The sequence below is a fragment of the Notolepis coatsorum genome (assembly GCF_963971535.1).
Source record: "Notolepis coatsorum genome assembly, chromosome: 2".
Lineage (NCBI taxonomy): Eukaryota > Metazoa > Chordata > Actinopteri > Aulopiformes > Paralepididae > Notolepis > Notolepis coatsorum.
The window spans coordinates 189,098,721-189,126,371 of record NC_140166.1 but is presented as its reverse complement, the minus strand read 5'-3'; the positions used below and the strand labels follow the sequence as shown (position 1 = coordinate 189,126,371).

Sequence of the window (27,651 nt, the reverse complement as noted above, 5' to 3'; positions counted from 1 at the left end):
CAACTATTATTGGCACAGGTGTATTTACAGCTTAAATACAGTAAGTCCGTCATATATTGGCTATAGCTACAAATGCTCATGGTGTTGATTGGATTGTCACTCAAAATAATTGCCTGGGGGGAGATCATGTAATTGGTTGCGTCTGTGCGTGAGTCTGTTCCTCTGTCCGCAGGAAATCTCGCAAACTTGTTTGGATGCAAAGGAATGTAGAATGCATTCAGAATGCCAGGGACCTGAATTCTGGAATATTGTTCAGAACGGTCGACAACAAGTATTTTATTTTAATGAATTTCCATTGTCCATTGAAATAGATATTGTTTCGGGATTATTGTCTCCACCACGGGGCAGCGTAATACAAGTGATTGAGTGACTTATGGGAGGTATCAATGAACTCTGTAGACTACTAATTTCGTTGGTCTAGGTTAACCATGCCCTATGCATGATAAGCCCCTCATGAATCTCATATCTCATGAACCGTTTGTCAGAGACTTATGGGAGGTGTCAATTAACTCAGTAAAGACACTTTCATTGGTCTAGGTTAACCTTGTCCCCATGTTTAAGTGTGTGTAATAGTGTAAGTGTGATAGTGGAATAGTTTATTTATTTTTGTATCCACTTTTTCTCCTTATTTTTCTATTTTTCTCCCATCCCAATTTCGTATTTCCAATTCTTCCCTCCCGTCTTGAACGTTGCTAGACTATGCCTCCCACTGGTCGGCTGTAGTGAGGATAGAAGCCTTGCATCACGTGTCCCCTCCGGTACACGAGAAGGTAGCCTGTCGCATCTTTTCACCGCAACAACTCGAACTCAGTGGCGAGGAGTAACGCGTGGGAGGCTCACGCTGCCCCCCGATACTTCCTGTTTCCGCCGTACCGGCGTCACCAAACCGACCTGTAGGAGTCGCTGTCCACAACGTCCAATCCCCACCCACTGGCTTTCCCACCCTCCAACACTGCCAATTGTGTTAGTATGACGGCCGGCCAAGCCGGTAGCAACGCCGAGAGCTGGGCTCGATACCAGCATCTCCTGGGTTAGTGGTGAGCGCCTTGCCCACTGCGCCACTCAGCCGCCCCTATAGTGGAATATGTGTTTGATGTTCAGAGGCAGGCACATTGAACACACTGTCTGAGTGCACCTTTCTAGTTCTGGATGCATTTGGCCACTGCTCTAGCACTATGAGTAAGTGGCTGAGTGAGTGAGTGAGTGAGTGAGCAAGTGAGCAAGGAAGTGTGTCATTATGCGTGTTTGTGTGCGCATACACACATGCCCCTGCGTACCTGTGTGCACGCATGCGTGCATACATCAATGGGTGTGTGTGCATGTGCAAACGAAAAAGGCAGAGTGAGAGGTCACCGAGGACAGATAGAGAGAGGGCAGTGGGGATCAGAGTGCATGCTGGGAGCTGGGCTCTGCGGCTTGTGCGCTCTGTGTCAGTTGCGAGCTGGGGAGGGGAGAGAGGGAGGAGAGGGAGGAGAAGGAGGAGGAAGGGAGGGAGGGAGGGAGGAAGGGCAGCCAGAGACAGCAGACCCTGTGGAAAAACCCCACAGGAGAAGGAAGAGGACACGCAACAAGCTGCGAGGGAACGGTATTAAAAAGGGAGGTTGTCAATCCGGTCTGAGCTGGTTACCCCACCCACCCCGCACTGGGTGCCAAGTTTCAGGAAACAAGGCTGTCCCCTCGCTCACGTGTGGGGGGAGATTAAAATGATCGACTGAAGCCTGTGCAGGGGGGAGGGGGGTTCAACAGAACAAGCCATCCTCACTTTGCCCATTTACACACAGGCACGTACGCACACACACACACACACACACATTCATATACACAATGATGCATATATAACACAGACATCAACAGTAAGCGTGTGTGTGCCTCACACACAAAAACACACACACAGAGGAAAACTAGCCCCCAACCCCCCCCCCCCCCCCCCCCCCCCTCCATCTGCCAGGGAGACCCAGCAGGGGGTGAGGCCAGGGGGGGATTACTCCCTATAAGAGCAACGCATTCAAATGACATTCCTTCAGATCAGTCCTCCTGGTATGTACACTACGCCAGCGGTCCCCAACCACCGGGCCGCGGACTGGCAAGGAAACTATATGATTATGCAAAAAAGAAAAAATACTATATAACATTATAGGCAATTTGTGTGGTAATTCCACTGAACTTGGAGCGGTCTGCTGCACCTCTCCTCACCAGCCCCCGTCACGCCCACAACAGGATGAGGATGCTGAACTTGAGTAACGCAAACGCACGTGAGGTTATCAGTCGGTCATCACCCACTTACCTACTCAATGTGCATGTGCCTATTACTATATTACCATTGCAACTTCCTAGCTACCATGAGTTAAAAAAGAAAAGGTGTCCTCAGGAGAGAGGCGGGGGAGATACAGGGCCTAACAGCGTGGATAACGCAGAGACACCGCGAGGCCGAGACTGCAAACGGAAAGAGAGAGAAAGCGTCCTTCAATAGGGAACACGATGAGTCGCACCTAAAACACTGCAACCTCAACTGGATTGCGGAATAACTGGACATAAGGTCTCTCGTCACCCCTCGATGTTGCAGGGACACGAGCCCAGGGCTCCCAACTGACTTTGTGACATCGGTGAGTTGCAGTGTTATTACATGCTCACACGGAAACACAAGCCGCACGTTTGATATCTGAGCGTTACTTAAGGTGCTGTGAGAGGTATTTTCTTTGTTAAAATAAGTGGTTTATATGTTAGAATAATAGCTCTACACTCCCGACAACAGCCATCACTGATATAGGGTGTCTGGTCAGTAACATAACATAACTTCCTGCAGTAAACACAGAATACATTTCCTAGTATCCTGTTCCCACTTTATCCAATCAGGAGAGAGCTCCACACTGCAAAAATGGTCTGACAAAAATAAGGAATAAAAACTAGTAACATGCAACGGCCCGCCGGCGGGCCCTCTTTAGGACGATGGGCCCACCGGCGAGACAGGGCACTTTAGCGGCTTGGGTCTGCATTTTCTATAAAACATATAATATATATAATCAAAGCCCTATTTGTTGCCGTTCGAATGCCACCTCACTCGACAAAATCCGTTCAGCGTTTCTCGAGTTACATGCCGATATGTCAGACGTGCGACTTTGTACATGCAAGCCTCAGATTACCCCCCGACTCCCGAGGCTCTGGAACTGTCAATCATTCGCCAATTGCAGAAATGATTGGACAGGGTTGTAGCCAATGAGTGTAGCTTTCCAATGATACCCCACCTGGGGTTGTGCAAATCAGGGATCCAGGTGAACGTTTAAAGATCAAAAACAGGAAGTGAAAAATACACAGAATGCATTGCAGTCAATGGATACTGGAGAACTTTATTTTTGTACACAGTTTACCAACGTAAAATAATCTGCCAGTGCAGTAAGCAAATTTGGCTTGGTAAGATTTCTTGAAATAAGTAAAAATATCAAGGGTTCTCTCTCCTGATTGGATAAAGTGGGAAGGATACCATCAAATATATTTTATGTTTACTGCAGTGCAGTGTGAAGGGACTGGAAGACCCATGTGACTGACCAAACACTATATATCAGTGATGGCTGTCAGAATGTAGAGCTATTTAAACACATATTCTAACAAAAGAATACCACGTACAGCACCTTTAAATATTATAATGCTATTGACTTAGAAACCCAACCTATATACTGGTCTTGATTAACACTCCCGCCCCCCTCCCCCGCCGTCAACCGGCCCGCAAGAATATTGTCAATATTAATAATTTCACTACCACAGGGTTAACCCTTTCACTGCGACAATACAGAAGGTTTAAAACCCTTTCACTGCCACACTACCAAAGGGTTAACCCTTTCACTGCCACAATACAGACGGTTAGTGGTAGTGAAAGGTTAACCTTCTGTAGTGTGGTAGTGAAAGGGTTAAAATGGTTCCGTGGTGCAAATGAAAGGGTTGGGGGCTCTACGCCACGCTACCGAGACCTGCCTGGCGTGGCTGACTCTGCTCCCCTCTCCTGGGTCTCTCCTTTCTCCCTCCTCTATTCACCTTTTCTGTGTGGCGTTGCTTCCCCGAGCGACGCCTCTCTACCCTCTCCACACCCAGAGATAGACTCAGCTCTATCCACAGGCCAGAGTTAGGTAAGGCCCTCTGGGGCAGGGAGTACACAGGTCAGAGTTAGGTAGGGCCTGTGAGGTAGGGAGTACACTCTCCTCTTTTCTCACTTTCGTACCCTTTGTTTATCTTGATCGAGTCAACACTGTTGACAGACATGGGATAAATGCCATTCTGAACTTGTGTCAACTCATCAGAATATTTTCAATAGGAGGGTTTGGGGTTTAATTATACACATTACAGCAGTGTTTCCTATACATTTATATACAATATCAAACAGGCCCCCACCGCCTATACATTTTCTAATACAATACAATAACACAGTAATAATGTCTCAATAATGACAGTAATAATGTCTCAATAATGTCCCGAATTTCCACAAGGGGGTCAATAAGGGAATATCTTATCTTATAGCATGTCGCCACCACCTCAAGACACTATGACAATAATCTTGTGACAACAAGCCATAGAAATAAGTGGCAATTGGCAAAATGCTAATTTGACACTTGACCAATGACCACACATGATAAAATAGACAAGAGAAAGATTTGACAAAAATAGACGAAAAGAAGAAGGAGGCAAAGAGGCCCCAATTCCCTTTTTTTTTTACGCCTATTGTGAAAATTGACCCCATTCACACAGTGGCCATTTTGCTCTTATGTCATGCTCAGGTTGGGATTTCTTTCCACTCAACCTGAGCATGACATGAGAGGAAAATGGCCGCCGGGTGAATATGCGTTTTCTTTTCCCGTTCACCAGTGGTGTTGTCCTTCACAGTGCATCTGGGGTTATATGTTTTGCTAACTAACCTATTTTCAAGAGCCACATTGCTAACAGTAACGGAATGGATGTTGCAAGTTCATTACACACCCACTATGAGAAAGCACTGAAAGCACCGACTTTCCTTTATTTATCTATTCATTTTTAATTGCTGCTTCAAAATTCAAAATCCCCTGCCTTATCAGAGAGAAAACGTGTTATTGGGAGACTACATTCAAGCCTGTGTGAACCATAGACAAAGCTAGTTTAATAACCCATTCATTTTCCCATGCTGTAAGAGACGGAGGGAGCCGCCCTCCCTTATTTGGGTAGAACGATTACGACACACGTGAGAGGTCTATGGGCTCGGCATAAAAGAAAAAGTTTGAGTACTCATTTGCATACAGTTTCCATCAGTTTATTTCAAAATGCTGAAAACAGGACTATAGATAGGCATAGTTTTGTTTCTCACGAACCCCATGACCTTTACCCATCAGGCCAAACTTTAAATTCTAGAATTAGTCTCCATTTAATCTCTATTCTCTAACAGCTTTCATCAGAATCTTGATCGCACATTCATGACCCCAAGAGGAAGAATTATATAGATTTTGGTGACCCCATGACCTTTTCCTCTAGCGTCACCATCAGGCCAGACAGTCAACGGCTCAAATTAGGGGCATGGTCACCAAAGATGAATTGAGAATTCGGGCCAGTCGTGTGGTGATTTCTGTGACATCTCAACAACATTTTTAGCATTTTTAAAAAAAAGATTTAAATAATAATATAAATGAATTTTTTTTAAACTATGGTCAATTATGAAGTGGTGGACTGGCATGTACCGTTGATCTTTTAACCCTTTGAACTTTGATGGTGGTGTTAGAGGAGAGGTCTCAGGGCCACACCACACCCCTCTGTGGACATAGTCCTCCATCGCTGTGCAGAGTTTCATGAAAAGTGACCAATCGGCTACCAAGCATACAATTACAATAGGTGCCTCGCACCTGGCTGGCTCCCAATTCTGTCTGTATGTTCAAATAAACACAGGTTACATTTGAGAGAAATGTGTGTATTGATGGTAAGATGTCTTCAATGGCTTCTCTCATTTCCCCCCTTCTATCCAACATCTCCCATAAACTCTTATTCCACGTTGACAAGCAGCTGACCGGCCTCCACAGACTCCTCCTTTGTCTTTCTCTACAACTCAGATAAAACGGCCCAACGGACGTGGCATGGGCACATTTTATTATCCCCCGCTCATTTGAATATGCCGCTGAGGGAGGGGAGAGAGAGAGAGATGGTGATAGAGCATAGCTAGAGAGAGTGGGCAAACACATGGCTAACGGTCGCGTCCTTCACAGGTGGAAACAGATCTCTATGAACCCAGAGTCTCCAGCCAACCTGCTGTCCCCTCCTGCTCTCTCTCTCTCACACACAGCACCTGCACTCGCTGGTCTTTGGTGTAAACTTGTTTGCACATTATCCCCAGGACATACAGGGATGACCCTGGGGTCACGGCTTGGGGTAAAGAGGCTGAGCAGAGATAACACACACACACACACACACACACACACACACACACACACCACACACACAACGAAGCATGGAAGCTGCACCCTGCATAACTGAACCACCCGTCCCCAAATGACCGGCAGAGAGCAGTGAAGAAAGAGGAAGCAAGTGCAAACAAACCTGATCCTGACACCTCCTCATGGCTTCAAACATTCCTTATCACTAATTCATGTCTGTGGGTGACGAGGCCCGCAGCCCAGCGACCCGGCCCGCAAACTGTCCCTACAATGTCTCAATTCCCGGAGAGGATCTCCTCTCGGCAACCAGGGGCCGCGTGCACACTGGCCCAGCCTGCTTTGCAAGTCAAACCACTACCTGCCGCGGAACCCACCGGCTCCAAGTAACCCCCCACCGTCGTGGCCTTACCTCAACCTCAACCCCACCCCGTCAAACATATAAGAGCGGCTATCAAGATTGGATTTCGGGGGGTGATCCAACCGACGGCAAGCGTTCCTAGGAGCCGGGTGTCATCCTTCGCTTCAGTTCTATTGAGGTCGAAGTGGACGGTGTGTCAACCTACTGTTCTTTAGCACCTAAGACGAGGCAGCGCCTCGCCACCCAGTTTCCTTCCCCATTCAAAACCGACTCATTAAGAGACAAAGCCGAGGCTGCCGTTGTGAAAAGCGGCTTGTGCGTTGGCCTATATGTATCATCTAGCACCACTGAAGGCTTCTCCGGCATCCAAGCGTCTCCCTGTGCCAGTTCATTCCTCGAGTACAACAGCCAACCTTAACCCTCCACAACCTCGGCTGGTTCTGTAGATAGACTGAGAATGGAAGTAAGGAGTACATAAAACGTTTTGTTTTGCTGATGTGTTTTATGAGAAGTGTACAACAACACCATCACCACTAGTACACACCAGCACCACCACACTCTAGTGAAAAAAAAAAAACGCTTCTGAGAGCAGTAACACTGTAGGGAAGGAGAGGATCGTTTTCACGATCATTTGACGCGAAAGAAAAAAGGTAACATGCAGCGTTGAGCTCACAACAATCCCATTCTCATTCACCCATGGTGGGAAGTAGGCTAAATGACTATTTTTACTCTATGCTGTACTAAATTACAGCTTTATGCTACTGGCTCTTTACTTTAGCTTTACATTTAAGGGGACTTTAATGACTCTGCTATGTTTGAAGAACAAAAGTCATACATTTGTACTATTACAACTATATATATATATATATATATATATATATATATATATATATATATATATGGTTGAGGTATGGCCAAAAAAAGGGAACCATTTTTATGAATATCGTCTTTTTTGTATGCCAAAACGTTCTCTTCAAAATAGCTGAGGTTACTAGCTATTTTGAAGAAAACGTTTTGGCATACAAATAAAAACGATATTCATAACAATGGTCCAACCCCCCCCCCCCCCCCCATTAAAGCCAGAGGATAAGCATAAGCTTGTGCATAAGCATTAACTGGACCACTAACCCCTTAAGCTTTACCTATACATGTTCAAGCCTCAAAGATGGAACCCTTTTAAGCACTGAAATACAGTCCATTATATTAAGTTAAATGTGTACTTCTGCTTTTGATTCATAAGGGCATTTGGTATAATTTAAAATACTTGAATACTTTTCTTTTTATAATTTTGAATTGAGGACATTTTCTTTGAGTAGGTTAAGAATGAAGTGCCATTGATCTACCATTGTCACTGAATATCTCCTATACTCTTGAGATATAGTCAGCATGGGTCTTCTGCATTAGGACAGAAATACATCACTATAAAAAATAGAGCCGATTTGATCTGCCGATATTGGCCTATCACAGACATATTGGTATCGGACGATATGTTGGCCAATATGAACACTTTTTCTTACAGAACATAATGCAGAGAAAAATGCTTGCAGTAATTTAGAAATGTTGTTATCACAATTTGTCCAGCAGTGCACACTCCGACTCCATTGTTTACATATAAACAATAACTCAGTCATAATACTCAGACCATTGTTTACATATAACTCAAGTCATAATACTAAGTCATTGTTTACATATAACTCAGTCAGTGTTTACATATAACTCAGTCATAATACTCAGTCATTGTTTACATATAACTGAGTCATAATACTCAGTCATTGTTTACATATAACTCAGTCATAATACTCAGTCATTGTTTACATATAACTCAGTCATAATACTCGTTGTTTACAATACTGTGAGCTGACTCAGCAGAACTGTCTGCATGAATCTCATAGCTAGCTTGATAGAGTAGAGAATAGGTGGTTTAAGGTTAGTAGAGAGGACATCAGACATTTTGCCAGTGATTACGTTGTTTAAATAAAATATACCTACCTATTACCTAAATATAAAGATGAATTCATCATTACTGAAGATTAAGCTATTTAGAATATAATATAGAATAGAACATGCAATGCAAATTAAAGTTTGGTGCAAGCTCAAATGTATTTATAGTTGTGTTTTACAGATAGCTGAAGGTGGAAGAAGTGTGGGATTAAAAAAAGAATATATGAAGAATAACGGCTGATATATCAATATTGGAATATGGAGGACTCCCTAATATCGTATCGGCCCCAAAAATCCAGTATTGGTCGGGCTCTAATCCAAAGCCACGAGTCAGAATGGACTACAAGACAACTACAAGAAAAAGACTACTTCCTAAGAATCCTAATATTAAACAGACCCCAAAGCAGGTAACTGCCTTTCTTCTCTCTCAATGTCAGTGGTCTATGTCCAGTGGCATGGTGTTTACCATCTGTGGGAGCGCAGCTACACAGCCCACTCTGTTTAAGAGAAAGGGAATCAGTAGACAGGGGGTCGGGAAGGGTCAAGGTCGAAGTAAGAGGATATTACAAGATAATCGTAAACGGAATGGGGGCAGTTTCAAGGAGGGGGATTCTGAGCAAAAGCCCTGGCTGAGTGACTCACTGCTGCCGCCAGAGCTGGAAGGAAACCTGATTGGTCGTTTTGGGAGCAAAGCAGGAAGAGGGTGAGCGACTGATAAACACGAAGTTGTGAGGGCTGGAGGTGGGGCCGCTTCACTAGCCGGGAGGGCCTGCCAAACACTCACACACACACAATGCCAATGAAAAGGTAGTGGGCGAGGCTCAATCTAAAACAAACTCAAGAAGTCATAACCCCCTAAGAGTTTGACAGCGCAGGAATGCAGTTACATTAATGATAAACTCAAAGACCTCTGCCTCACTTGCCTGGTGGTGTGACCCTCTTCTGCAATAAAGGAAAACTGATCACACAAGTTTGTCCGGAAAGGTTTAGTGTAAGATAGTATCATGTTGTTACAAAGGTCTAAGTTAATTTAAGGATACTGTCTATTACCACTCCCTCAGGAGCCACTGTCAAGAATGAAATCACTAACAACTACTACATGCTTTTAACATCCTCAAGCCTCGCAGTGTCCCAGTAACCACAGCGCCTCTGTATTTTTGTTTTCTTGCTGACGATTTGCCAGTCAGATCTACTGCAATAGTCAAGAGTCCTGAACCTGTACACAAATATAGCCTACACAGTACGATAGCAAATACACTCCATTTCATAGGAGTCTTCTCTGCTCTGTCCCGAGCCCCACAGCGGTGGAATGAACTCCCCACTGCAGTCAGGACGAGCTGATTCTTCTCCACAGACGAAGAACACACGTATCCACACTGTATCTCATGTAATAATAATAATAATAATACAAAATAAAAAACACTTGTCTAGTTTTTCTGATAGTCTATGAATGCTTGTTATGCACACCGTAACCAATGCCACTTATCGTTGGCTGCCAGGAGCGTAACCCTTTGGCTGGCTTTGATGTACACAATTGTGTAAGTGTGTCTTCAGATAAAAGCGTCGGCTAAATGACTACATGTAAAAGTAAATGTTTTGGACTAGTTCTTCAGTTTTCATAGCATCACATCCATAACCACAGTCTGAGGTTACCTCTGAACTAGACTAAATACTAACTCCCAACACTGCTGCTCTGCCATCCACCAGGAAGTGCAGCGACATTTTCACACGTGGCTCTATAAGACAGCACTACTACACCCTGATAGAGGAGAGTCCAGCAGACAGCACTACTACACCCTGATAGAGGAGAGTCCAGCAGACAGCACTACTACACCCTGATAGAGGAGAGTCCAGCAGACAGGCAGTACACCCTGATAGAGAGTCCAGCTGACAGCACTACTACACCCTGATAGAGGAGAGTCCAGCAGACAGCACTACTGCACCCTGATAGAGGAGAGTCCAGCAGACAGCACTACTACACCCTGATAGAGGAGAGTCCAGCAGACAGCAGTACTACACCCTGATAGAGGAGAGTCCAGCAGACAGCACTACTACACCCTGATAGAGGAGAGTCCAGCAGACAGGCAGTACACCCTGATAGAGAGTCCAGCAGACAGCACTACTACACCCCGATAGAGGAGAGTCCAGCAGACAGCACTACTACACCCTGATAGAGGAGAGTCCAGCAGACAGCACTACTACACCCCGATAGAGGAGAGTCCAGCAGACAGCACTACTACACCCTGATAGAGGAGAGTCCAGCAGACAGCACTACTACACCCTGATAGAGGAGAGTCCAGCAGACAGCACTACTACACCCTGATAGAGGAGAGTCCAGCAGACAGCACTACTACACCCTGATAGAGGAGAGTCCAGCTGACAGCACTACTACACCCTGATAGAGGAGAGTCCAGCAGACAGCACTACTACACCCTGATAGAGGAGAGTCCAGCAGACAGCACTACTACACCCCGATAGAGGAGAGTCCAGCAGACAGCACTACTACACCCCGATAGAGGAGAGTCCAGCTGACAGCACTACTACACCCCGATAGAGGAGAGTCCAGCTGACAGCACTACTACACCCTGATAGAGGAGAGTCCAGCTGACAGCACTACTACACCCCGATAGAGAGTCCAGCAGACAGCACTACTGCACCCTGATAGAGGAGAGTCCAGCAGACAGCACTACTAGTCTACACCCCGATAGAGGAGTCCAGCAGACAGCACTACTACACCCCGATAGAGAGTCCAGCTGACAGCACTACTGCACCCTGATAGAGGAGAGTCCAGCAGACAGCACTACTAGTCTACACCCCGATAGAGGAGTCCAGCAGACAGCACTACTACACCCTGATAGAGGAGAGTCCAGCAGACAGCACTACTACACCCCGATAGAGGAGAGTCCAGCAGACAGCACTACTACACCCCGATAGAGAGTCCAGCAGACAGCACTACTACACCCCGATAGAGGAGTCCAGCAGACAGCACTACTACACCCCGATAGAGGAGAGTCCAGCAGACAGCACTACTACACCCTGATAGAGGAGAGTCCAGCAGACAGCAGTACTACACCCTGATAGAGGAGAGTCCAGCAGACAGCACTACTACACCCCGATAGAGGAGAGTCCAGCAGACAGCACTACTACACCCCGATAGAGGAGAGTCCAGCAGACAGCACTACTACACCCCGATAGAGGAGAGTCCAGCAGACAGCACTACTACACCCTGATAGAGGAGAGTCCAGCAGACAGCACTACTACACCCTGATAGAGGAGTCCAGCAGACAGCACTACTACACCCCGATAGAGGAGAGTCCAGCAGACAGCACTACTACACCCTGATAGAGGAGAGTCCAGCAGACAGCACTACTACACCCCGATAGAGGAGAGTCCAGCAGACAGCACTACTACACCCTGATAGAGGAGAGTCCAGCAGACAGCACTACTACACCCTGATAGAGGAGAGTCCAGCAGACAGCACTACTACACCCTGATAGAGGAGAGTCCAGCAGACAGCACTACTACACCCCGATAGAGGAGAGTCTAGCAGACAGCACTACTACACCCTGATAGAGGAGAGTCCAGCAGACAGCACTACTACACCCCGATAGAGGAGAGTCCAGCAGACAGCACTACTACACCCCGATAGAGGAGAGTCCAGCAGACAGCAGTACTACACCCTGATAGAGGAGAGTCCAGCAGACAGGCAGTACACCCAGGCCGGTCAGTTGGTCAGACAGACAGTACACCCAGGCCGGTCAGTTGGTCGGTCTGCAGACAGACAGTACACCCAGGCCGGTCAGTCGGTCGGTCTGCAGACAGACAGTACACCCAGGCTGGTCGGTCTGCAGGCTCAGTGTGTCCCGGCTGCACCATTCTGTGTGTTCGCTGCTCAAACGGCAGAGAAGACTTCCTGTGTATCTGTGGCAGACGTGTAACAGAAACCGCTCTGTTATCAGATGACCAGCTCTCTCTCTGCCCCTCTTCTCTCACTCAGTCCTCTCTCTCTGCCCCTCTTCTCTCACTCAGTCCTCTCTCTCTGTCCCTCTTTTCTCACTCAGTCCCCCCTCTCTCTCTGCCCCTCTTCTATCACCCAGTCCCCTCTCTCTCTCCCTCTTTTCTCACTCAGTCCCCTCTCTCTCTCCCTCTTTTCTCACTCAGTCCCCTCTCTCTCTCTGCCCCTCTTCTATCACTCAGTCCCCTCTCTCTCTCTGCCCCTCTTCTATCACCCAGTCCCCTCTCTCTCTCCCTCTGCCCCTCTTCTCTCACTCAGTCCCCTCTCTCCCTCTTCTCTCACTCAGTCCTCTCTCTCTGTCCCTCTTTTCTCACTCAGTCCCCTCTCTCTCTCTCTCTCTCTGCCCCTCTTCTCTCACTCAGTCCCCTCTCTCTCTGCCCCTCTTCTCTCACTCAGTCCCCTCTCTCTCTGCCCCTCTTCTCTCGCTCTGCCTCTCTCTCTCTGCCCCTCTTCTCTCGCTCTCTCTGCCCCTCTTCTCTCTCTCTGCCTCTCTCTCTCTGCCCCTCTTCTCTCTCTCTCTGCCCCTCTTCTCTCTCTCTCGTCCTCTGTCTCTGTCCCTCCCTGCATCTCTGAGACACTGCACTGCGTGTGTGTGTGTGTGTTGCCCACCACATCACCACACTTCCCCCCCCCTTCCCCCTGCTGAGGAGGCGAAACTTCTGACCCACCCACTACCTCTCCCTCCTCCTTACATTCTACAGACCCATCCCATACTTCCATCGTCACTCATTTTCTCCTGCCCGCTCTCCCTTCCCTCCTCTCCTCTCCTCTCCTCTCCCGAGCCATCCACCAACATAGAGACAAAGGTTGGACGTGTACATCTTTCTTGATCAAACATTGTTTACACAATCAGAGAAGAGTAAGGTTTCTCTGGGGAGACAAAATATTGAAGGTCAAAGTGTTGTTTCCTACGGTAGGGACAGTAGACGACACGTTTTCTGAGAAATACCTAGAAGAAGAGGAGCACAGTATCGCCAAAACACACTCTTAGAATGTGAACAAATGTCCCACGTGCAAAAAGGCAAGTCTAACTTCACCCTAGCACAGAAAAACATCCCAGTGCTCTAACCCTACGTTTACAGCCTCTCCCTCTCTCTCTCTCTAATTTGATCAGGTTGTGTTGGCCTCTCCACAATAAATGTCCCAGAACAGAACAGAACAAGCCCCTTCACTACCCCCAGACTCCGGCACAACAACAACAACATAGAAACAACAGAGAGGGGCCTGTCTGTCCAGGCTGAGAGGAGTGGTACATTTACCAGGGAAACCAGACCAACGGGGTGGGGGAGTGAAGCTATGTTCAACTGGAATCAGGCCCCACATGCAGGCTTTAAACGTGTTCTTATTATCATAATACAGTTGATCACCTTGAGTAGGCACAGAAAGGGTTAAGAAACACGCTACCCAAAGTAACGCTGCTCGGTTTGAAATACCAGGGTTGCAGGTTTGCGATTACCACTATAAAAACCACAACACACAATTTGACCATATGCATGACACTATAAGTTACTTTGGACCAGTATAGTGTATGTTATATCATATACAATCAACACCCCCACCCCTTAAAGAAAAGCCTCGACTGCCACAGCAACAACTTCACGCAACCTGTGTTCTCAGCTAAGCTGAACCTGCTACTTTCAGGCCATAGTGGCGCGGGCACAAACATACAGGAATATCAAACTGTATTCAGCCTCACCGCCAAATTGATGGGTGGTGTCTTGGACCTGCCCACAGCCACTGAAGTCCCCTACAATTCTCCTGTAGTCTATTGTTGGTCTCTCTCACACACACACACACACACACACACACACACACACACACACACACACACACACACACACACACACACACACACACACACACACACACACACACACACACACACACACACACACACACACACACACACACACACACACACACACACACACACACACACACACACACACACACACACACACACACACACACACACACACACACACACACACACACACACACACACACACACACACACACACACACACACACACACACACAGTCCCGGTTTAACCTCTTGCTGGAATTTAGTCGAACTGAAAGTATATAGTTACTCTTCTGCAGTGGTAACGGGATAGGAAGTGGCATCAAGGGTAGCATCCAGCGCATAAACATTAAACAGAATGAAAAGTATCTAACTTCAACCCCCGACTATAATACTGTGGCCTACTGAGAAACATTCCAAACACTTTCCCAGCATCTGGGCGTCATCCTTCCTTTCCTCCACTGTTCGGCGCTCCCCCCTGTGCCCTCTCTGTGCCCGCACACTTAGGAACGGGTTCGGCGAGTATGGGATGCCAAATAAATATGTATCTGTCTGACATCTGTGTGTATCGTGAGTCCTCAAGTGAACCACAAGTGAGCGGCAGAACATGAAAGACAAGATTTCTATCTGCTTTAACTAAATGCTGGGAGGGGGGGGAGCTCAAAGTCACAAACAAATATAGAGGTGTCCAAAAATACTGACCAAAGCCTAAGGTTTTTGTGTCCAATGGTCTTCAGCTATGCCACCTTTTGTCCCCTTCCGTGAGAGCGACAGATTTAAAGTGCAGACCTTTCTCACACCGATGCCACAGAGCATCTCACCTCTGCTCTGCCAGCCGTCACCCTTGTCCTCGCTGCTACTGTTATCAAACAGGCGATACGGTCTCTGTTCGTATTGATCATCGCACATAGGATGGCTTCAGTGGAATTACTCTAAGCCCCCCGGGGAGGCAGCGATAAAGGCTGGGCAGCTCTTTCCATCTTTTAACCATCATAATAACATTAATAACAGCAGTACTCACATTATGCTCAAACATGCTCCTGCACACATGCTCCCCTTTTCAGAAGAACAGTCATATAAAACCAGCGCAGCGTGGAAATGGTTAAAAAGTTAGGGGAGCACATGAATAAAAAACGTTGAGATGGTAACAGACTTCCTCCCTGAGCAGTTTTCTATGCAGTTCTGTTTCCTCAGCACTGGCCTATTTGCCATCCCCTCCTTTATCTGCAAGTGGGTCAGGAACTCTGAACTCTAGCAAGCCCCATCTCTTTCTCTCTCTCTCGGTCTCTCAAGCACACAAATGTGCGCACGCACACAGGCACGCACGCACACGCACACACTGGTATTTGTTTCCTCAACTCACGTCTCTCATCTTCTCTGTTCTCTCCCCTTCTCTGTGACAGTTGAAAAAGACTTGAGTACATTATGTCTGGAGCTCTTACCAGCTAGGCGGTAATGATCCCCAGGCCCTGTTCTCCTCCCCTGCCTGCCTGCCGGCTTGCTCTCCTGCCTCCGTCTCTGGGCAGGGCTGCAGCTTTACCAGACAGGAAACTTGCGAGTGGCCCTAGTCATACAGGCAAGCCCTTGCCTGATCCCACACAAGCAGACACCTACCACCCCCCCCCTCTATTTTCAGCCCACAACTCGGGCTTCTCTTCCCCTGCTCTGATTGGCTTGACAGCTGCTCACTCACCACACCTCCTCGCTGGGATAGGCTGGCGGCTGTTCTCTTTCCTGTATGGCCAAGGGCAAAGCACTCTGGGATGTGGAGTCCTAAAGTGCTATTTGACCCACTTTGCAGCACCTGCTCTGAACTACGAGTCCCAGCGTTCTGCGTCCTCACCGCCCCCACTATCTCCAAGCCTGTTCTAACGTAAGCACTCAGGGCTGAATTATACACTACAGTATGTTGCTAGCAAGCTGCCAGGTATTAAAAGTATAGACCAGCCCTCAAACAGGGCCGTGCTTCGTATGAAAAAATAGAAGCTCTCTCTCGACCAGCACTGTCAGAGCAATAAACAAAACATTACAAGAGCGCTGTATCCCACGACACAGCCACACTCTGGACACATTTCAGACATACTTCCAAGACTCCTGACCTAAATTGACTTATTCCTTTTCTGTTTAATTCCACAACTACCACGAATAAACGGATGCAGCTAAAATATACCAAGCACATGGAACGCACAGTTCGCCCCCACGGTAACTATTTGAAATGACACTGTCCCAAAAAGTTGTCGGTATCGCTTGTACCTTTTGCCCCATAGAATTATGTTTGGTTCCTCCTTCCTCTTTCTTGTTCAGTACCCCCCACCCTCTCTCAAGAGCCCCCCCCCATCCCCCTCCTCCCATAAGTGCTTCCACCTGCCTGAAAAGTTAATGCCTTGAACACATCCAATAAACTTTATCCCGAGAATCCCCAGAGGTAAAAAGCAGTACAGAGGAAGTACTTTAGGAGGATAAAAAAGGAACCTTGACTAGTGACTGCTGCTGCTGCTGCTGCTGCGACCCACCTCTCCCTCCCCTGCCAACCCCCCCACCCTGCTCTCCTTTCTGTCCCCCTCCCTTCATTCCTTTCTCTCCTCTCCTCCTCTGCCCGTTCCCCCTCCGGTCGACAGGCCCAGGGCGGACAGCGGGGGGTGTCTTTAGCTCACCTGCGATGGCCGTGGTGGTGCTTGTTGTGGGGGTTAGCTCAGCCCTCTTCTCTCCTCCTCTCCGGAGCTCTCTCCCTCTTAACTGTCGTGCAGCTCAAAGCCCCGTATGCGCTAACCAAGCAGCAGCAGCAGATCAACTCTATTCCCTTCCTGGTTTCTGGAGGGCAAAGAGGTCCCTCCCTTTCTCTCTCTCTCTCCCTCTCCCTCTCTCCCTCTCTCACTCAGTCTCTCTTAAAGAAACAGCATTCCTCCTCCATCTCCACTCTCTCTCTTCTTCTCTCTGAGGACCAAAGTAGAACAGATATGTTTTTACATTCAAAAGACATGGTAAAAAAAAGAAAAAGAAAAAAAGAAGCAACTTGATCAGAGATGAAATGATTAACCCACGACTTCCTGCTATTAGATTTGACACCAAATGTCAGTTGGCATGCACGTTTCCGAGCACTCAAATGAATCGTGTGGTTTAATTAAGTTACAAACCCCTACTTTTCTAGTCTCACCCTCTTCATCTCTCACGCCCTCTCTCTATTTCTCTTGTACAGTCGCACCCACCCGTCCTACAGCCTGAGGTCATAGTGTCCCACCCCAAAAAACAAGCCTTGGCACATTCCAGTACACGCGGCAGGGGCTGCCAGCAACCCCCTCCGCACGCACGCACACACACACACACACACACACACACACACACACACACACACACACACACACACACACACACTCTGGCACGACCTAGTATCCACACATAATACCTGCCTGGCTGCTACAGGTGAGGCGTCAGGAAACACATAATCAAGTATGAACGAGGGACTCTGAATCTACTGTGTGTGTGTGTGTGTGTGTGTGTGAGGACGACAAACTCGTACACATGAGTTTACAACTCGTGCACTTGAGGTTGTGCAATTTCCCTACCAACCGCCCGCCTCTCCGGTCGGTCACTAGAGTGTCATTGAGCTGTGGTGAGGGGATGGAGAAACATGAGCATGTTGCGGCTCTACCTCTCAGACGTGCCCACCACCACACCTGGGAATGCAATTCACTATAAAACTAGAGGTGTGGGACGTGAGAGGACTCACCTTATACGATGCCTCTCTCTCTCTCTCTCTCTCTCTCTCGTCCAAGTCTCCCAGGAAGATACAGCAGGTGGCTTTAAAGTACTAAGAAAAAGAAAGGGGGAAAAAAAAACTGAAGTTGTGATGCAGGTACTGTGGACCTTTTTCATCCGTTTAATCACATGGTATAATTTGAAATGCTGACAGTAGTGAACAGAGAGAATGAACCCTTTATTGACATGAAAATAAATACCATACCGGTAAAGCAAATGCATAATACATAAATATCAATTTGGTTTCATCCAGTCTGCATTAATTAAAACACTTGAAATTCGTCCTTCCAGGCCAGCTCATAAGTCCTGATGATGTCAGCCATCTTTTATGACTAGTGTCGACAGTCCAATATAAACGGGTCCTCCCCCAACCCAGACACCCCGCGTGAGATCTGCGTTTGTCATTACCGTCTGACCGGTGGTTTTGATGAAATCTTAGACAAAAAGGAGCAAAAGCAACTTGAGACATTTGAACCGTTGGACAAAATGTCATATGGCCTCTAACAACTCAGACAAACATAAATAGCTCCAAGGAAAATGTTAATTGAAACATAAAAGAGAAAGTGTGGAAATGTGTCTAAACCTATTCAAAATACAGTTTGTACAATATAGTAAAGTCTTCTAAATCTTTTAAATGGAGAGTTCACCCAAAATAAAAATAAAAAATAAACATTTTCCCCCTCACCCGGAGTGCTGGCTCCTAGTTTTGCGAGATATGTCTATATTTTGAAATGTTTGCCATCACTCCAGTACAATGGGGCTGAATGGCGCTCTGTTTGTCGCACTCAAACTTGTGAGCAGTTTCATGTATAGGAGGCTCAGGAGCTACATTCTACCGAAATAGACGCCCCATAATATTGAAAAGGGGTGTGCATTTTCTTTTGGTGCTTGGAGCGCCACAACCCAAGTGCCATTCAGCTCCATTGTATTTGAATGACAGCAGACATCTCCACAGCAGATATTTCTAAATCCAGGCAAATCACACCGAAAGCATCAGGATGAATAGATGGTATTTGGGGTGAACTGTCCCTTTAATTAGTATCTTTGTCTACCTCAGGCATAGGACTACGAGTTACATGTGTATTCTGTGTGATTTGATCATTCAAAATGACCTCTGACTTTCCAGCTTTAGCCATCCTTGAAAGAGAGGACAATCTCCTTCATGCTCACCCCTTCAGGACCTCACGACTGAATGACAGAAGTCCTACAAGAGGGGGCAGAATAACTCCGTTGCTTAGAGACGGAATAGCAACTTATAGCAAAACATTAGCATGAAGGAGGATCTCAGAGCAATTTCAGCTCAAAACAAAAAAAACAAACAAACAGCTAAAAATACATTCACAAATAAGTTTTATTTTAATCTTTTTGTACATTATAACCATATGCAACACATTTTTATATTATAATAAAATGACTTCTCCCAGTCCCTCGTCATTTACATAAATCAAATATTTGTATATTAAGACTGCAAAATAGTACTCCCGTACTTTAGCTTTATACAGATAGAGGTGACAGAGCATCCACTTTGTTGCAAATGAATGCAAAGTCTATTGGGAATAAGAAAGGTCAGCCATAAGCAGAGAGAATACACAAGCTCCTTAGACGGCAGGCTAGCAAGTCAACACCTCCACCACGTTTCCCCCCCAAAAAGCAGACCTGGGTGAAACTGTCATTAAAATCCTTTTTTAACTACTACCCTGTCTGGAGTACCATTTAAAGGACCATACCAGTATTTTTGACATGTGGGTTTCCAGTCATTCTTCTTGAGATACAAAAATCCCTGTGCCGTTCTCTTTCCACAATCCTTTATAGTTACTGAGAAATTTGGTGGTTATTTTCTGCCAATTCAACACTACCATAGGCTTCCATTGTATCAGAAAATGTGTCTTTAAACATAAACCCTTTAGTCTCCATATCTGACTAAATTTCAGTAACAGTAAAAGATTATGAAAAAAAGTAAAAGCTTCAAATAGCCTTTCAACCAAAGTCTGTCCAGAAATTAGGCCCTGGCCAGAATGAGGCCCTGGGCTAGTTGTGTTACCAATAGAAAGCACTGGGCTAGTTGTGTTACCAATAGAAAGCCCTGGGATAGGTGCGTTACCAATAGAAAGCCCTGGGCTAGTTGTGTTACCAATAGAAAGCCCTGGGATAGGTGCGTTACCAATAGAAAGCACTGGGCTAGTTGTGTTACCAATAGAAAGCCCTGGGCTAGGTGTGTTACCAATAGAAAGCACTGGGCTAGTTGTGTTACCAATAGAAAGCCCTGGGCTAGGTGTGTTACCAATAGAAAGCCCTGGGCTAGTTGTGTTACCAATAGAAAGCCCTGGGCTAGGTGTGTTACCAATAGAAAGCCCTGGGCTAGGTGTGTTACCAATAGAAAGCCCTGGGCGAGGTGTGTTAACAATAGAAAGCCCTGGGCTAGTTGTGTTACCAATAGAAAGCCCTGGGCTAGGCGTGTTACCAATAGAAAGCCCTGGGCTAGTTGTGTTACCAATAGAAAGCCCTGGGCTAGGCGTGTTACCAATAGAAAGCACCGGGCTAGTTGTGTTACCAATAGAAAGCACTGGGCTAGTTGTGTTACCAATAGAAAGCCCTGGGCTAGGTGTGTTACCAATAGAAAGCCCTGGGCTAGGCGTGTTACCAATAGAAAGCCCTGGGCTAGGTGTGTTACCAATAGAAAGCCCTGGGCTAGTTGTGTTACCAATAGAAAGCCCTGGGCTAGGTGTGTTACCAATAGAAAGCCTGGAGTGTAAGCTGCATACCCACACATAGCGGAAACTTAACCAAATACACTTTGGGGAATTATTCAAGTACAGACCAATGACAAAGCAGAACATTTTCAGAGTCAACGTGATTGAAATTTCTAAATTGACACAGTAGAGATTGAGGCATTTCATAAAAACACCAGATAATCATCATCTTCTCCTCATGATCTTAGGAAATCAAATACACATTACAGTATTAGAAATGTAATAACCCATGCTATATTGTCCAAATGAGTACATTTTGATCATAGTTTCCTCAAATTCAGTAAAGAAACATTGGCTTCTCTCAGGCCAAAATAGCATATTACTTCTCCCATATGAAATATGTCACATTTTGCAATGTGGATATTACATTAATGGCGAGGAAACAATATAAATACAATCAAGAGTAATTACAACTTGATAAAAAAAAATAAGAATGTCAACATTCAAAGTACAGATATGTACACCTTTATGAATGTGCATACAGATCAGGCATTACCTCAAAAATGTTAGTAGTCATGAGTAGTACCCTCTTTGGTTTGTGACAGTTATCTCACAAATAAGTGATTTGAATAGTGATGTCTCTCAATTACCAAAACGGTGGGTGAAAAATAATGACTGTCCCACATTGTACAGTATGCTCACAAATGGAAAGGTTACCTTGAAGGTTAACCTCAAGATAACTCAAGATGTCTGAGCTTTTTTTTTTACCAAAACATTGCATTTACCTCCAATAAAATCTCATTTTGATCTCGCAAAAAAAAGAAAAAAAATATTGAATTTTCACAACTCTTCCAAATAAAATGTTCAGTAAAAAAGAAAAAAAATACTGCAGATAACTAAAAATATACCCACCCCACCAGCCATAGAAAGATTAATACAGAATATTCAACAATACAAAAGTGGTGTGATATCAATGCAAATTCATCAACGGACACATGGGCAGCCCTTACGCCTCCTCTGCAGCAGTGTGGCGAGGTGAGCAGCGGCGTGGGGGAACCTGTGGTGTGACGGTACATACAGTGACTCAATGGGCCCTGCTGGTGAGGAATGACAGGAGAGAAAAGCCCAAACCGTTTTTTTTTAACTAAAGAGCAAGACGAAGGGTGCCAATATGTGTGATGATCTGCATTATGTGTATGTATATGTATCGTTTTGTGTGTGTGTGTAAGACCGAGAGGTCTGTGTGAGGGCAGTGGGGCTGGTGCCTGTTCAGTCAGCGGCGTGGGTGGGGGTGCTGGACTGGTTCAGTGGCGCGGTGGGGGTGCTGGGCTGGTTCAGTCAGCAGCCCGGGTGGGGGTGCTGGGCTGGTTCAGTCAGCAGCCCGGGTGGGGGTGCTGGACTGGTTCAGTGGCGCGGTGGGGGTGCTGGGCTGGTTCAGTGGCGCGGTGGGGGTGCTGGGCTGGTTCAGTCAGCAGCCCGGGTGGGGGTGCTGGGCTGGTTCAGTCAGTTGCGTGGGTGGGGGTGCTGGGCTGGTTCAGTGGCGCGGTGTGGGTGGGGGTGCTGGGCTGGTTCAGTCAGCTGCGTGGGTGGGGGTGCTGGGCTGGTTCAGTCAGCTGCGTGGGTGGGGGTGCTGGGCTGGTTCAGTCAGCTGCGTGGGTGGGGGTGCTGGGCTGGTTCAGTCAGCTGCGTGGGTGGGGGTGCTGGGCTGGTTCAGTCAGCTGCGTGGGTGGGGGTGCTGGGCTGGTTCAGTCAGCTGCGTGGGTGGGGGTGCTGGGCTGGTTCAGCCCCATGGTTTTACACAGCCACCCGGCGAAATCCACCTCCTCCACCTCTGAACGCTTGATGAATGTGTGGTTCTGAACAAAAGACAATGCAAGACAAAAGTCTATATTTTAGTAGACGCAATGAAACTGAACAGAAAATGATATACATTTCCGACTGAACCAGGGTATCTGCACAATTCTCAACTTAAAAATGTTATGACTTTTTAAGACCTTTTTTATTACCTATACAAGGTAAAGTTGACCATTTCATGACCATACCATTTCCACAGCAAAAGAAAAGTACCGGTATTCAATGTTGTGGTTCGCAAGTTAATTAGGTATGTACTGCCACCGAAAATTCTTGGCCAATACAGAAACCAATTCTTTAGGGCTATATATATATAAAATAGGCCAATATCTTCCAATACTTGTGCTTTTGCAGTGGCAGCCCCAAAGCTCTGGAATGCGCTGCCACTGCATGTTAGGCAGGCCCCCACTCTGCAGGTGATTAAATCACGCCTCAAAACTCATCTATTTGATTTGGCTTTTGGTTTTTAAACAGTTTGAGAGACCTGCCTTTTTTATGTGACATATTGTATTTGTTTTTATCTTTTTGTCTTATGTTGTGAGACTTGTACAGCACTTGGGTCAACTTTGTTGTTTTTAAATGTGCTCTATAAATAATGTGGATTGGATTGGAATACTGATAGTTGGTTGTTCATGCCTACGTTTGTCAATTTCTCTTTCATCCGCCTAAACATTTTAAGGAACATAATTTCAAATAAGCTACACAAAAAAAAGGTGATGTAGCTACCACTAGTGCTGCATTTAGGTTTTATGGTTTACATTGTTTACACCTCCACAATCAAACTTTTGACTCAAACAACAAATAGGGGTGATAGCAAATTTTTAATTATTTCCAAAAGATGTTTAGCTAATTTGAAAAGATGATGACAATGCAAACCTTGCCTTTGAAACTATACAAGCCTAACCATAGCCTAAGGTAATACAGCTGTTCTCGTTACATTCCTCATATCATTTAATGTAAAGAGATGGCTACCGCTGAATATGAAGTTTTTGGAGGAGTGGAAGGCTGCCAACAGTCACATCCATGTTGACATACAGTAGGCCGGCCTGGTTGGCTACATAGTGGCACTACAGGTCTGACTGTACATTACATACCATGAGGAATAACATCAGGCTGAATATCAACAGCTGCTGGAGCAGTGGACAGTGCCAACAGTCACATCCCTCTTTACAGGCTGTAGGCGACTTGTGTTTCTACCGCTTGAAATCTTCATAGAGCAATGTATAGACAACGTGGTGCGAGGATCATTCCAGAGCATTATTCTTTTTTTTGATCTTTTTCCCCCTCCTTTTTCCTCCGATTTTCTCCCATCCCAATGTTAGTCGTTATGCCAATTCCCAATCCCCTTCCTGGTCACTGCGCACTTACCCCCCACAGTCGGTCTGGGAGAGTGGAGGCTATCATGTGCTTCCTCCGACACACGTCTAGCCAATCAACCGCTTCTTTTCACCTGGCAGCGCGGACTCTCACTGAGAGGGTGTAACGTGTGGAAGGATCACACTACCCCCCTTAGATCCTATCCGCGCTGAGCAGGCGCCCCGACCGAACTGTAGGAGTCGCCGTTTACAACGACCCGGACCCACCCCGCCAGCTTTCCCACCCTCTAATACTGCCAATTGTATTAGTGTGAACGGCCAGCCAAGCTGGTGACAACGCCGGAGCTGGGAGCTGGATTCGAACAGGCGAATCCAGCGTCTCCGGCGTTGGTGACGAACGCAATCTCCGCTATGCCACCTGACCGCCCCATTCCAGAGCATTTCTAAATAGTTTGATGTGATGTTCATCAGTTATGGTTACAACAGCTGTTTTGTCAGTCACATTTCTAGCAATGCATGGAGCGCTACAGCGTTTTGTTCAGAAGAATGGGACCTTTCCAGTCAAATTTATCTTACAAGTGAGCAGAAAAATACCAGACGAATTGTGAAATTTCCTGGGTAAACAAACCTCACAGCGCGCTCCACTGACCTTGCATTTAGGTGTTGTTTTTTCCTGTCCAGACATGCCTGTCTTGCCCGCAGGCCGTAAGAGGAATAATGAAGATCTACATATTGTAATGACCCTAGGTGTATGTAGGTGCAGGTCTGTTACTCTTTGACATGTCAACTCTGGTAGCTTTTTGTTGAATTTTTTACTTTTGCGGTGTAATGCTCTTTGTCACATAGAATTATATAGGTTTATTCCCGGTCTTGTCCCCTTATTGGAAACATTACAATATCTATCCCCGTCTATCCTTATACAGGATAAAGTACCTTGTTCAGGTACTCACCTTCAGCATCTTCAGATCGGCCCTCTCTGCTGGGTTCTTGATCAGACTATGAATACAAACAGAGACATCATGAAAAGATCGACCATATCAGCAATTGTTGATTATTATCGGTTTAATAATAATAAATTTGTCTCTGAACATGTTACCTCTAAGGGTCTCACTACAGTTTCATCAACCACCATCACACATACAAAACACATACAAACTGCCCTATTTCAGTCAACGGTTAAATCACTTTCATGTAGCTATCGTGACAACAGACTTTGAAATTGTCACTAGGGATGACATTATAGACCTCACCATTTTGTCACAAATTCCTGGAAGTCGGAGGTAAAGACCCCATGTGGAAGCTTAGGAGGAGGCTGAGGAGGGAGGCAAGAAACACACATCACCAATAACCAAAACAGAGAGATTAGTGAGAATCAGTGTGTGTGTGTGTATATATATATAAATATAAATATAATATATATACCGGTATGTATGTATGTGTATGTATATGTGTGTGAGCGTGTATAAATAAGATAATAAGTTGCACAGTCAGCAGTTCCTCTGACCTCATTCACAATGTAGTCCAGAAGCTCGAATATAGCCATGGCAGGTCTACTGTCCATGCCGTGTCCTGTGCAGCGGTCAAGACAGCAACGTTGAAATATCAATACACAGTACATTTCAGAACAGAGGTCCGCTGTTTTACACATTTTACATGGAAATAATTCAGTGAAATGAAAACATAAAAATATATTTCAAGCTATTTTCAGCCCATGTCAACGTTTCGGATATTCATATCTGTATCACATCTTCGTTTCCCCCCCCTCTATCGTTTTGTTTAAGAAAATGCTAATAAGTACATATTATGTGCTTCCGTTTGCAACTCTTATGTTCCTACCACTGACGGGCCGGCCCGGTGGTCTGGGCCGCTGCATGTGGCCGTGAGTTTCCCCCTCGGCCCCGTCCATGACCGGCCGTCCGTAGATGGCCTCCAGCTCCTTGGAGTCGGGCGGGGGGATGGGGTAGCGGCCGATAGCCAGCTCCACCAGAGACAGACCCATGCTCCACACGTCCGACTGAACAGAGTAGTGGGTGCCCTGCAGTCTCTCCGGCTGTTGAGGAACACACAAGTACGTCAGAGGGAGCGGGGAGAGCCTGGGCTTGCCAAGACACCAGGTAGGAGAGAGAAGGCTAGGCAGAGGGTGGGAGGGGAGAGTAAGCTGGGGGTAGAGTGTATGGCAGTGAGAGGGTGGGGTGGGGAGGGTAGCTGGGAGGTAGAGTGTATGCATGTATGGCAGAGGGAGGTGGGGAGGGTAACTGGGAGGTGGAGTGTATGTATGGCAGAGGGAGGTGGGGAGGGTAACTGGGAGGTGGAGTGTATGTATGGCAGAGAGAGGTGTGGAGGAGAGGGTAAGCTGGGGGTAGCTGGGAGGTGGAGTGTATCAAGTCAAGTCAAGAGTTTTAATTGTCACGGCATACAAGTATACAATGAAATGCAGGTGGTCTTGCCCGCGACGATGTGCAATACAGTGGTACAACATATAATAGAATCCAATAAAAAAACAACATTGTATGTTATGGCAGAGAGAGGTGTGGAGGGGAGGGTAAGCTGGGGTAGCTGGGAGGTGGAGTGTATGTATGGCAGTGAGAGGGTGGGGTGGGGAGGGGAGGGTAGCTGGGGGTAGCTGGGAGGTAGAGTGTATGTATGGCAGAGAGAGGTGGGGAGGGGAGGGTAGCTGGGGGTAGCTGGGAGGTAGAGTATGTATGGCAGTGAGAGGGTGGGGTGGGGAGGAACTGGCAGGAACTGAAGAGTAGCTTTGTTTGGTTGTAGCTCTGCAGGGACAGGCTAGGATAGGTGTAGGTATGTGTGTGTTTGGAGGGGGTATATAAGGGTGGGCCAAGTGGCTTGAACCCACGCAGGCAGGGGATGGGAACGACGGGGGAGGACGAGCGGCTCTGGGTGCCCTACCCTCCAGGTGTCTTGGGAGGGAGGAGAGAAGGAGGGGGGAAAAGAGGGGAAAAAGGGGAAGAACACAGTTGGCAGTGCCGGCCTCCATGCCAGGCAGCCCTTTCCTGGGCACGGCACACAGCTCTTGGCAGGGGTATGAGGGAGGGCCAGAGGAAGGGAGAGGAGTTGGGAGGGAGGAGCTAGCTAGGGAAAAGAGAGGTGGGAGAGAGAAGGGAGACAGACGACAGCGAGGAGAGGGCCAGAGGAAGGAGGGGGGGGCTGCGTGTGGCTGACTCACCGACATGTAGGAGCGAGTTCCGACGAAGGAGTTGGCCATGGAATCGATGAGCTGGCCACTCACACCGAAGTCACACAGCTTGATCTCCCCGCGAGAGTTGACCAGGATGTTGGAGGGCTTGACATCTGCGTGGCAGAGAGGGGGTGGGCACACACACACGAACACAAGCACAGGGGACGGACATAGAGGTGAGCCCCCCAGAGAGAATGGAGCCCAGCAGGACCAGCTGCCCCTTATTGTTCCATCGTTTCCATGGTGTTCCATTTTTTATTTAAATGAAATAATTTTTTATTTAAATTTGAACACTAGAATTATTATAGTATAATATTATTGCTGATACGTAGCAGCGTAAACGGGCT

General features: G+C 46.7%; 2 protein-coding genes across 3 annotated transcripts in view; both read right to left on the bottom strand.

Moving 5' to 3' along the window:
• The window catches only part of zbtb7a (zinc finger and BTB domain containing 7a), a 39,809-nt gene extending 22,584 nt beyond the window's left edge, over nt 1-17,225 (bottom strand). Inside the window, exon 1 of the mRNA XM_084309231.1 lies at nt 17,150-17,225. The gene's annotated coding sequence lies outside the window, so the exon portion shown is untranslated. The remainder of the gene's footprint in view (nt 1-17,149) is intronic.
• A 2,374-nt stretch (nt 17,226-19,599) lies between these two features.
• Nucleotides 19,600-27,651, bottom strand: part of map2k2a (mitogen-activated protein kinase kinase 2a) — a 49,078-nt gene continuing 41,026 nt past the window's right edge. For both annotated transcript variants that reach the window (XM_084309089.1, XM_084309090.1), the window contains exons 7-12: nt 27,293-27,417; nt 25,945-26,158; nt 25,613-25,677; nt 25,359-25,420; nt 25,059-25,104; nt 19,600-22,797 (exon numbers count right to left, since the gene is read on the bottom strand). In XM_084309089.1, coding sequence (XP_084165215.1) covers nt 22,687-22,797; nt 25,059-25,104; nt 25,359-25,420; nt 25,613-25,677; nt 25,945-26,158; nt 27,293-27,417 — 623 coding nt within the window. In that variant the 3' untranslated portion in view covers nt 19,600-22,686. The remainder of the gene's footprint in view (nt 22,798-25,058; nt 25,105-25,358; nt 25,421-25,612; nt 25,678-25,944; nt 26,159-27,292; nt 27,418-27,651) is intronic.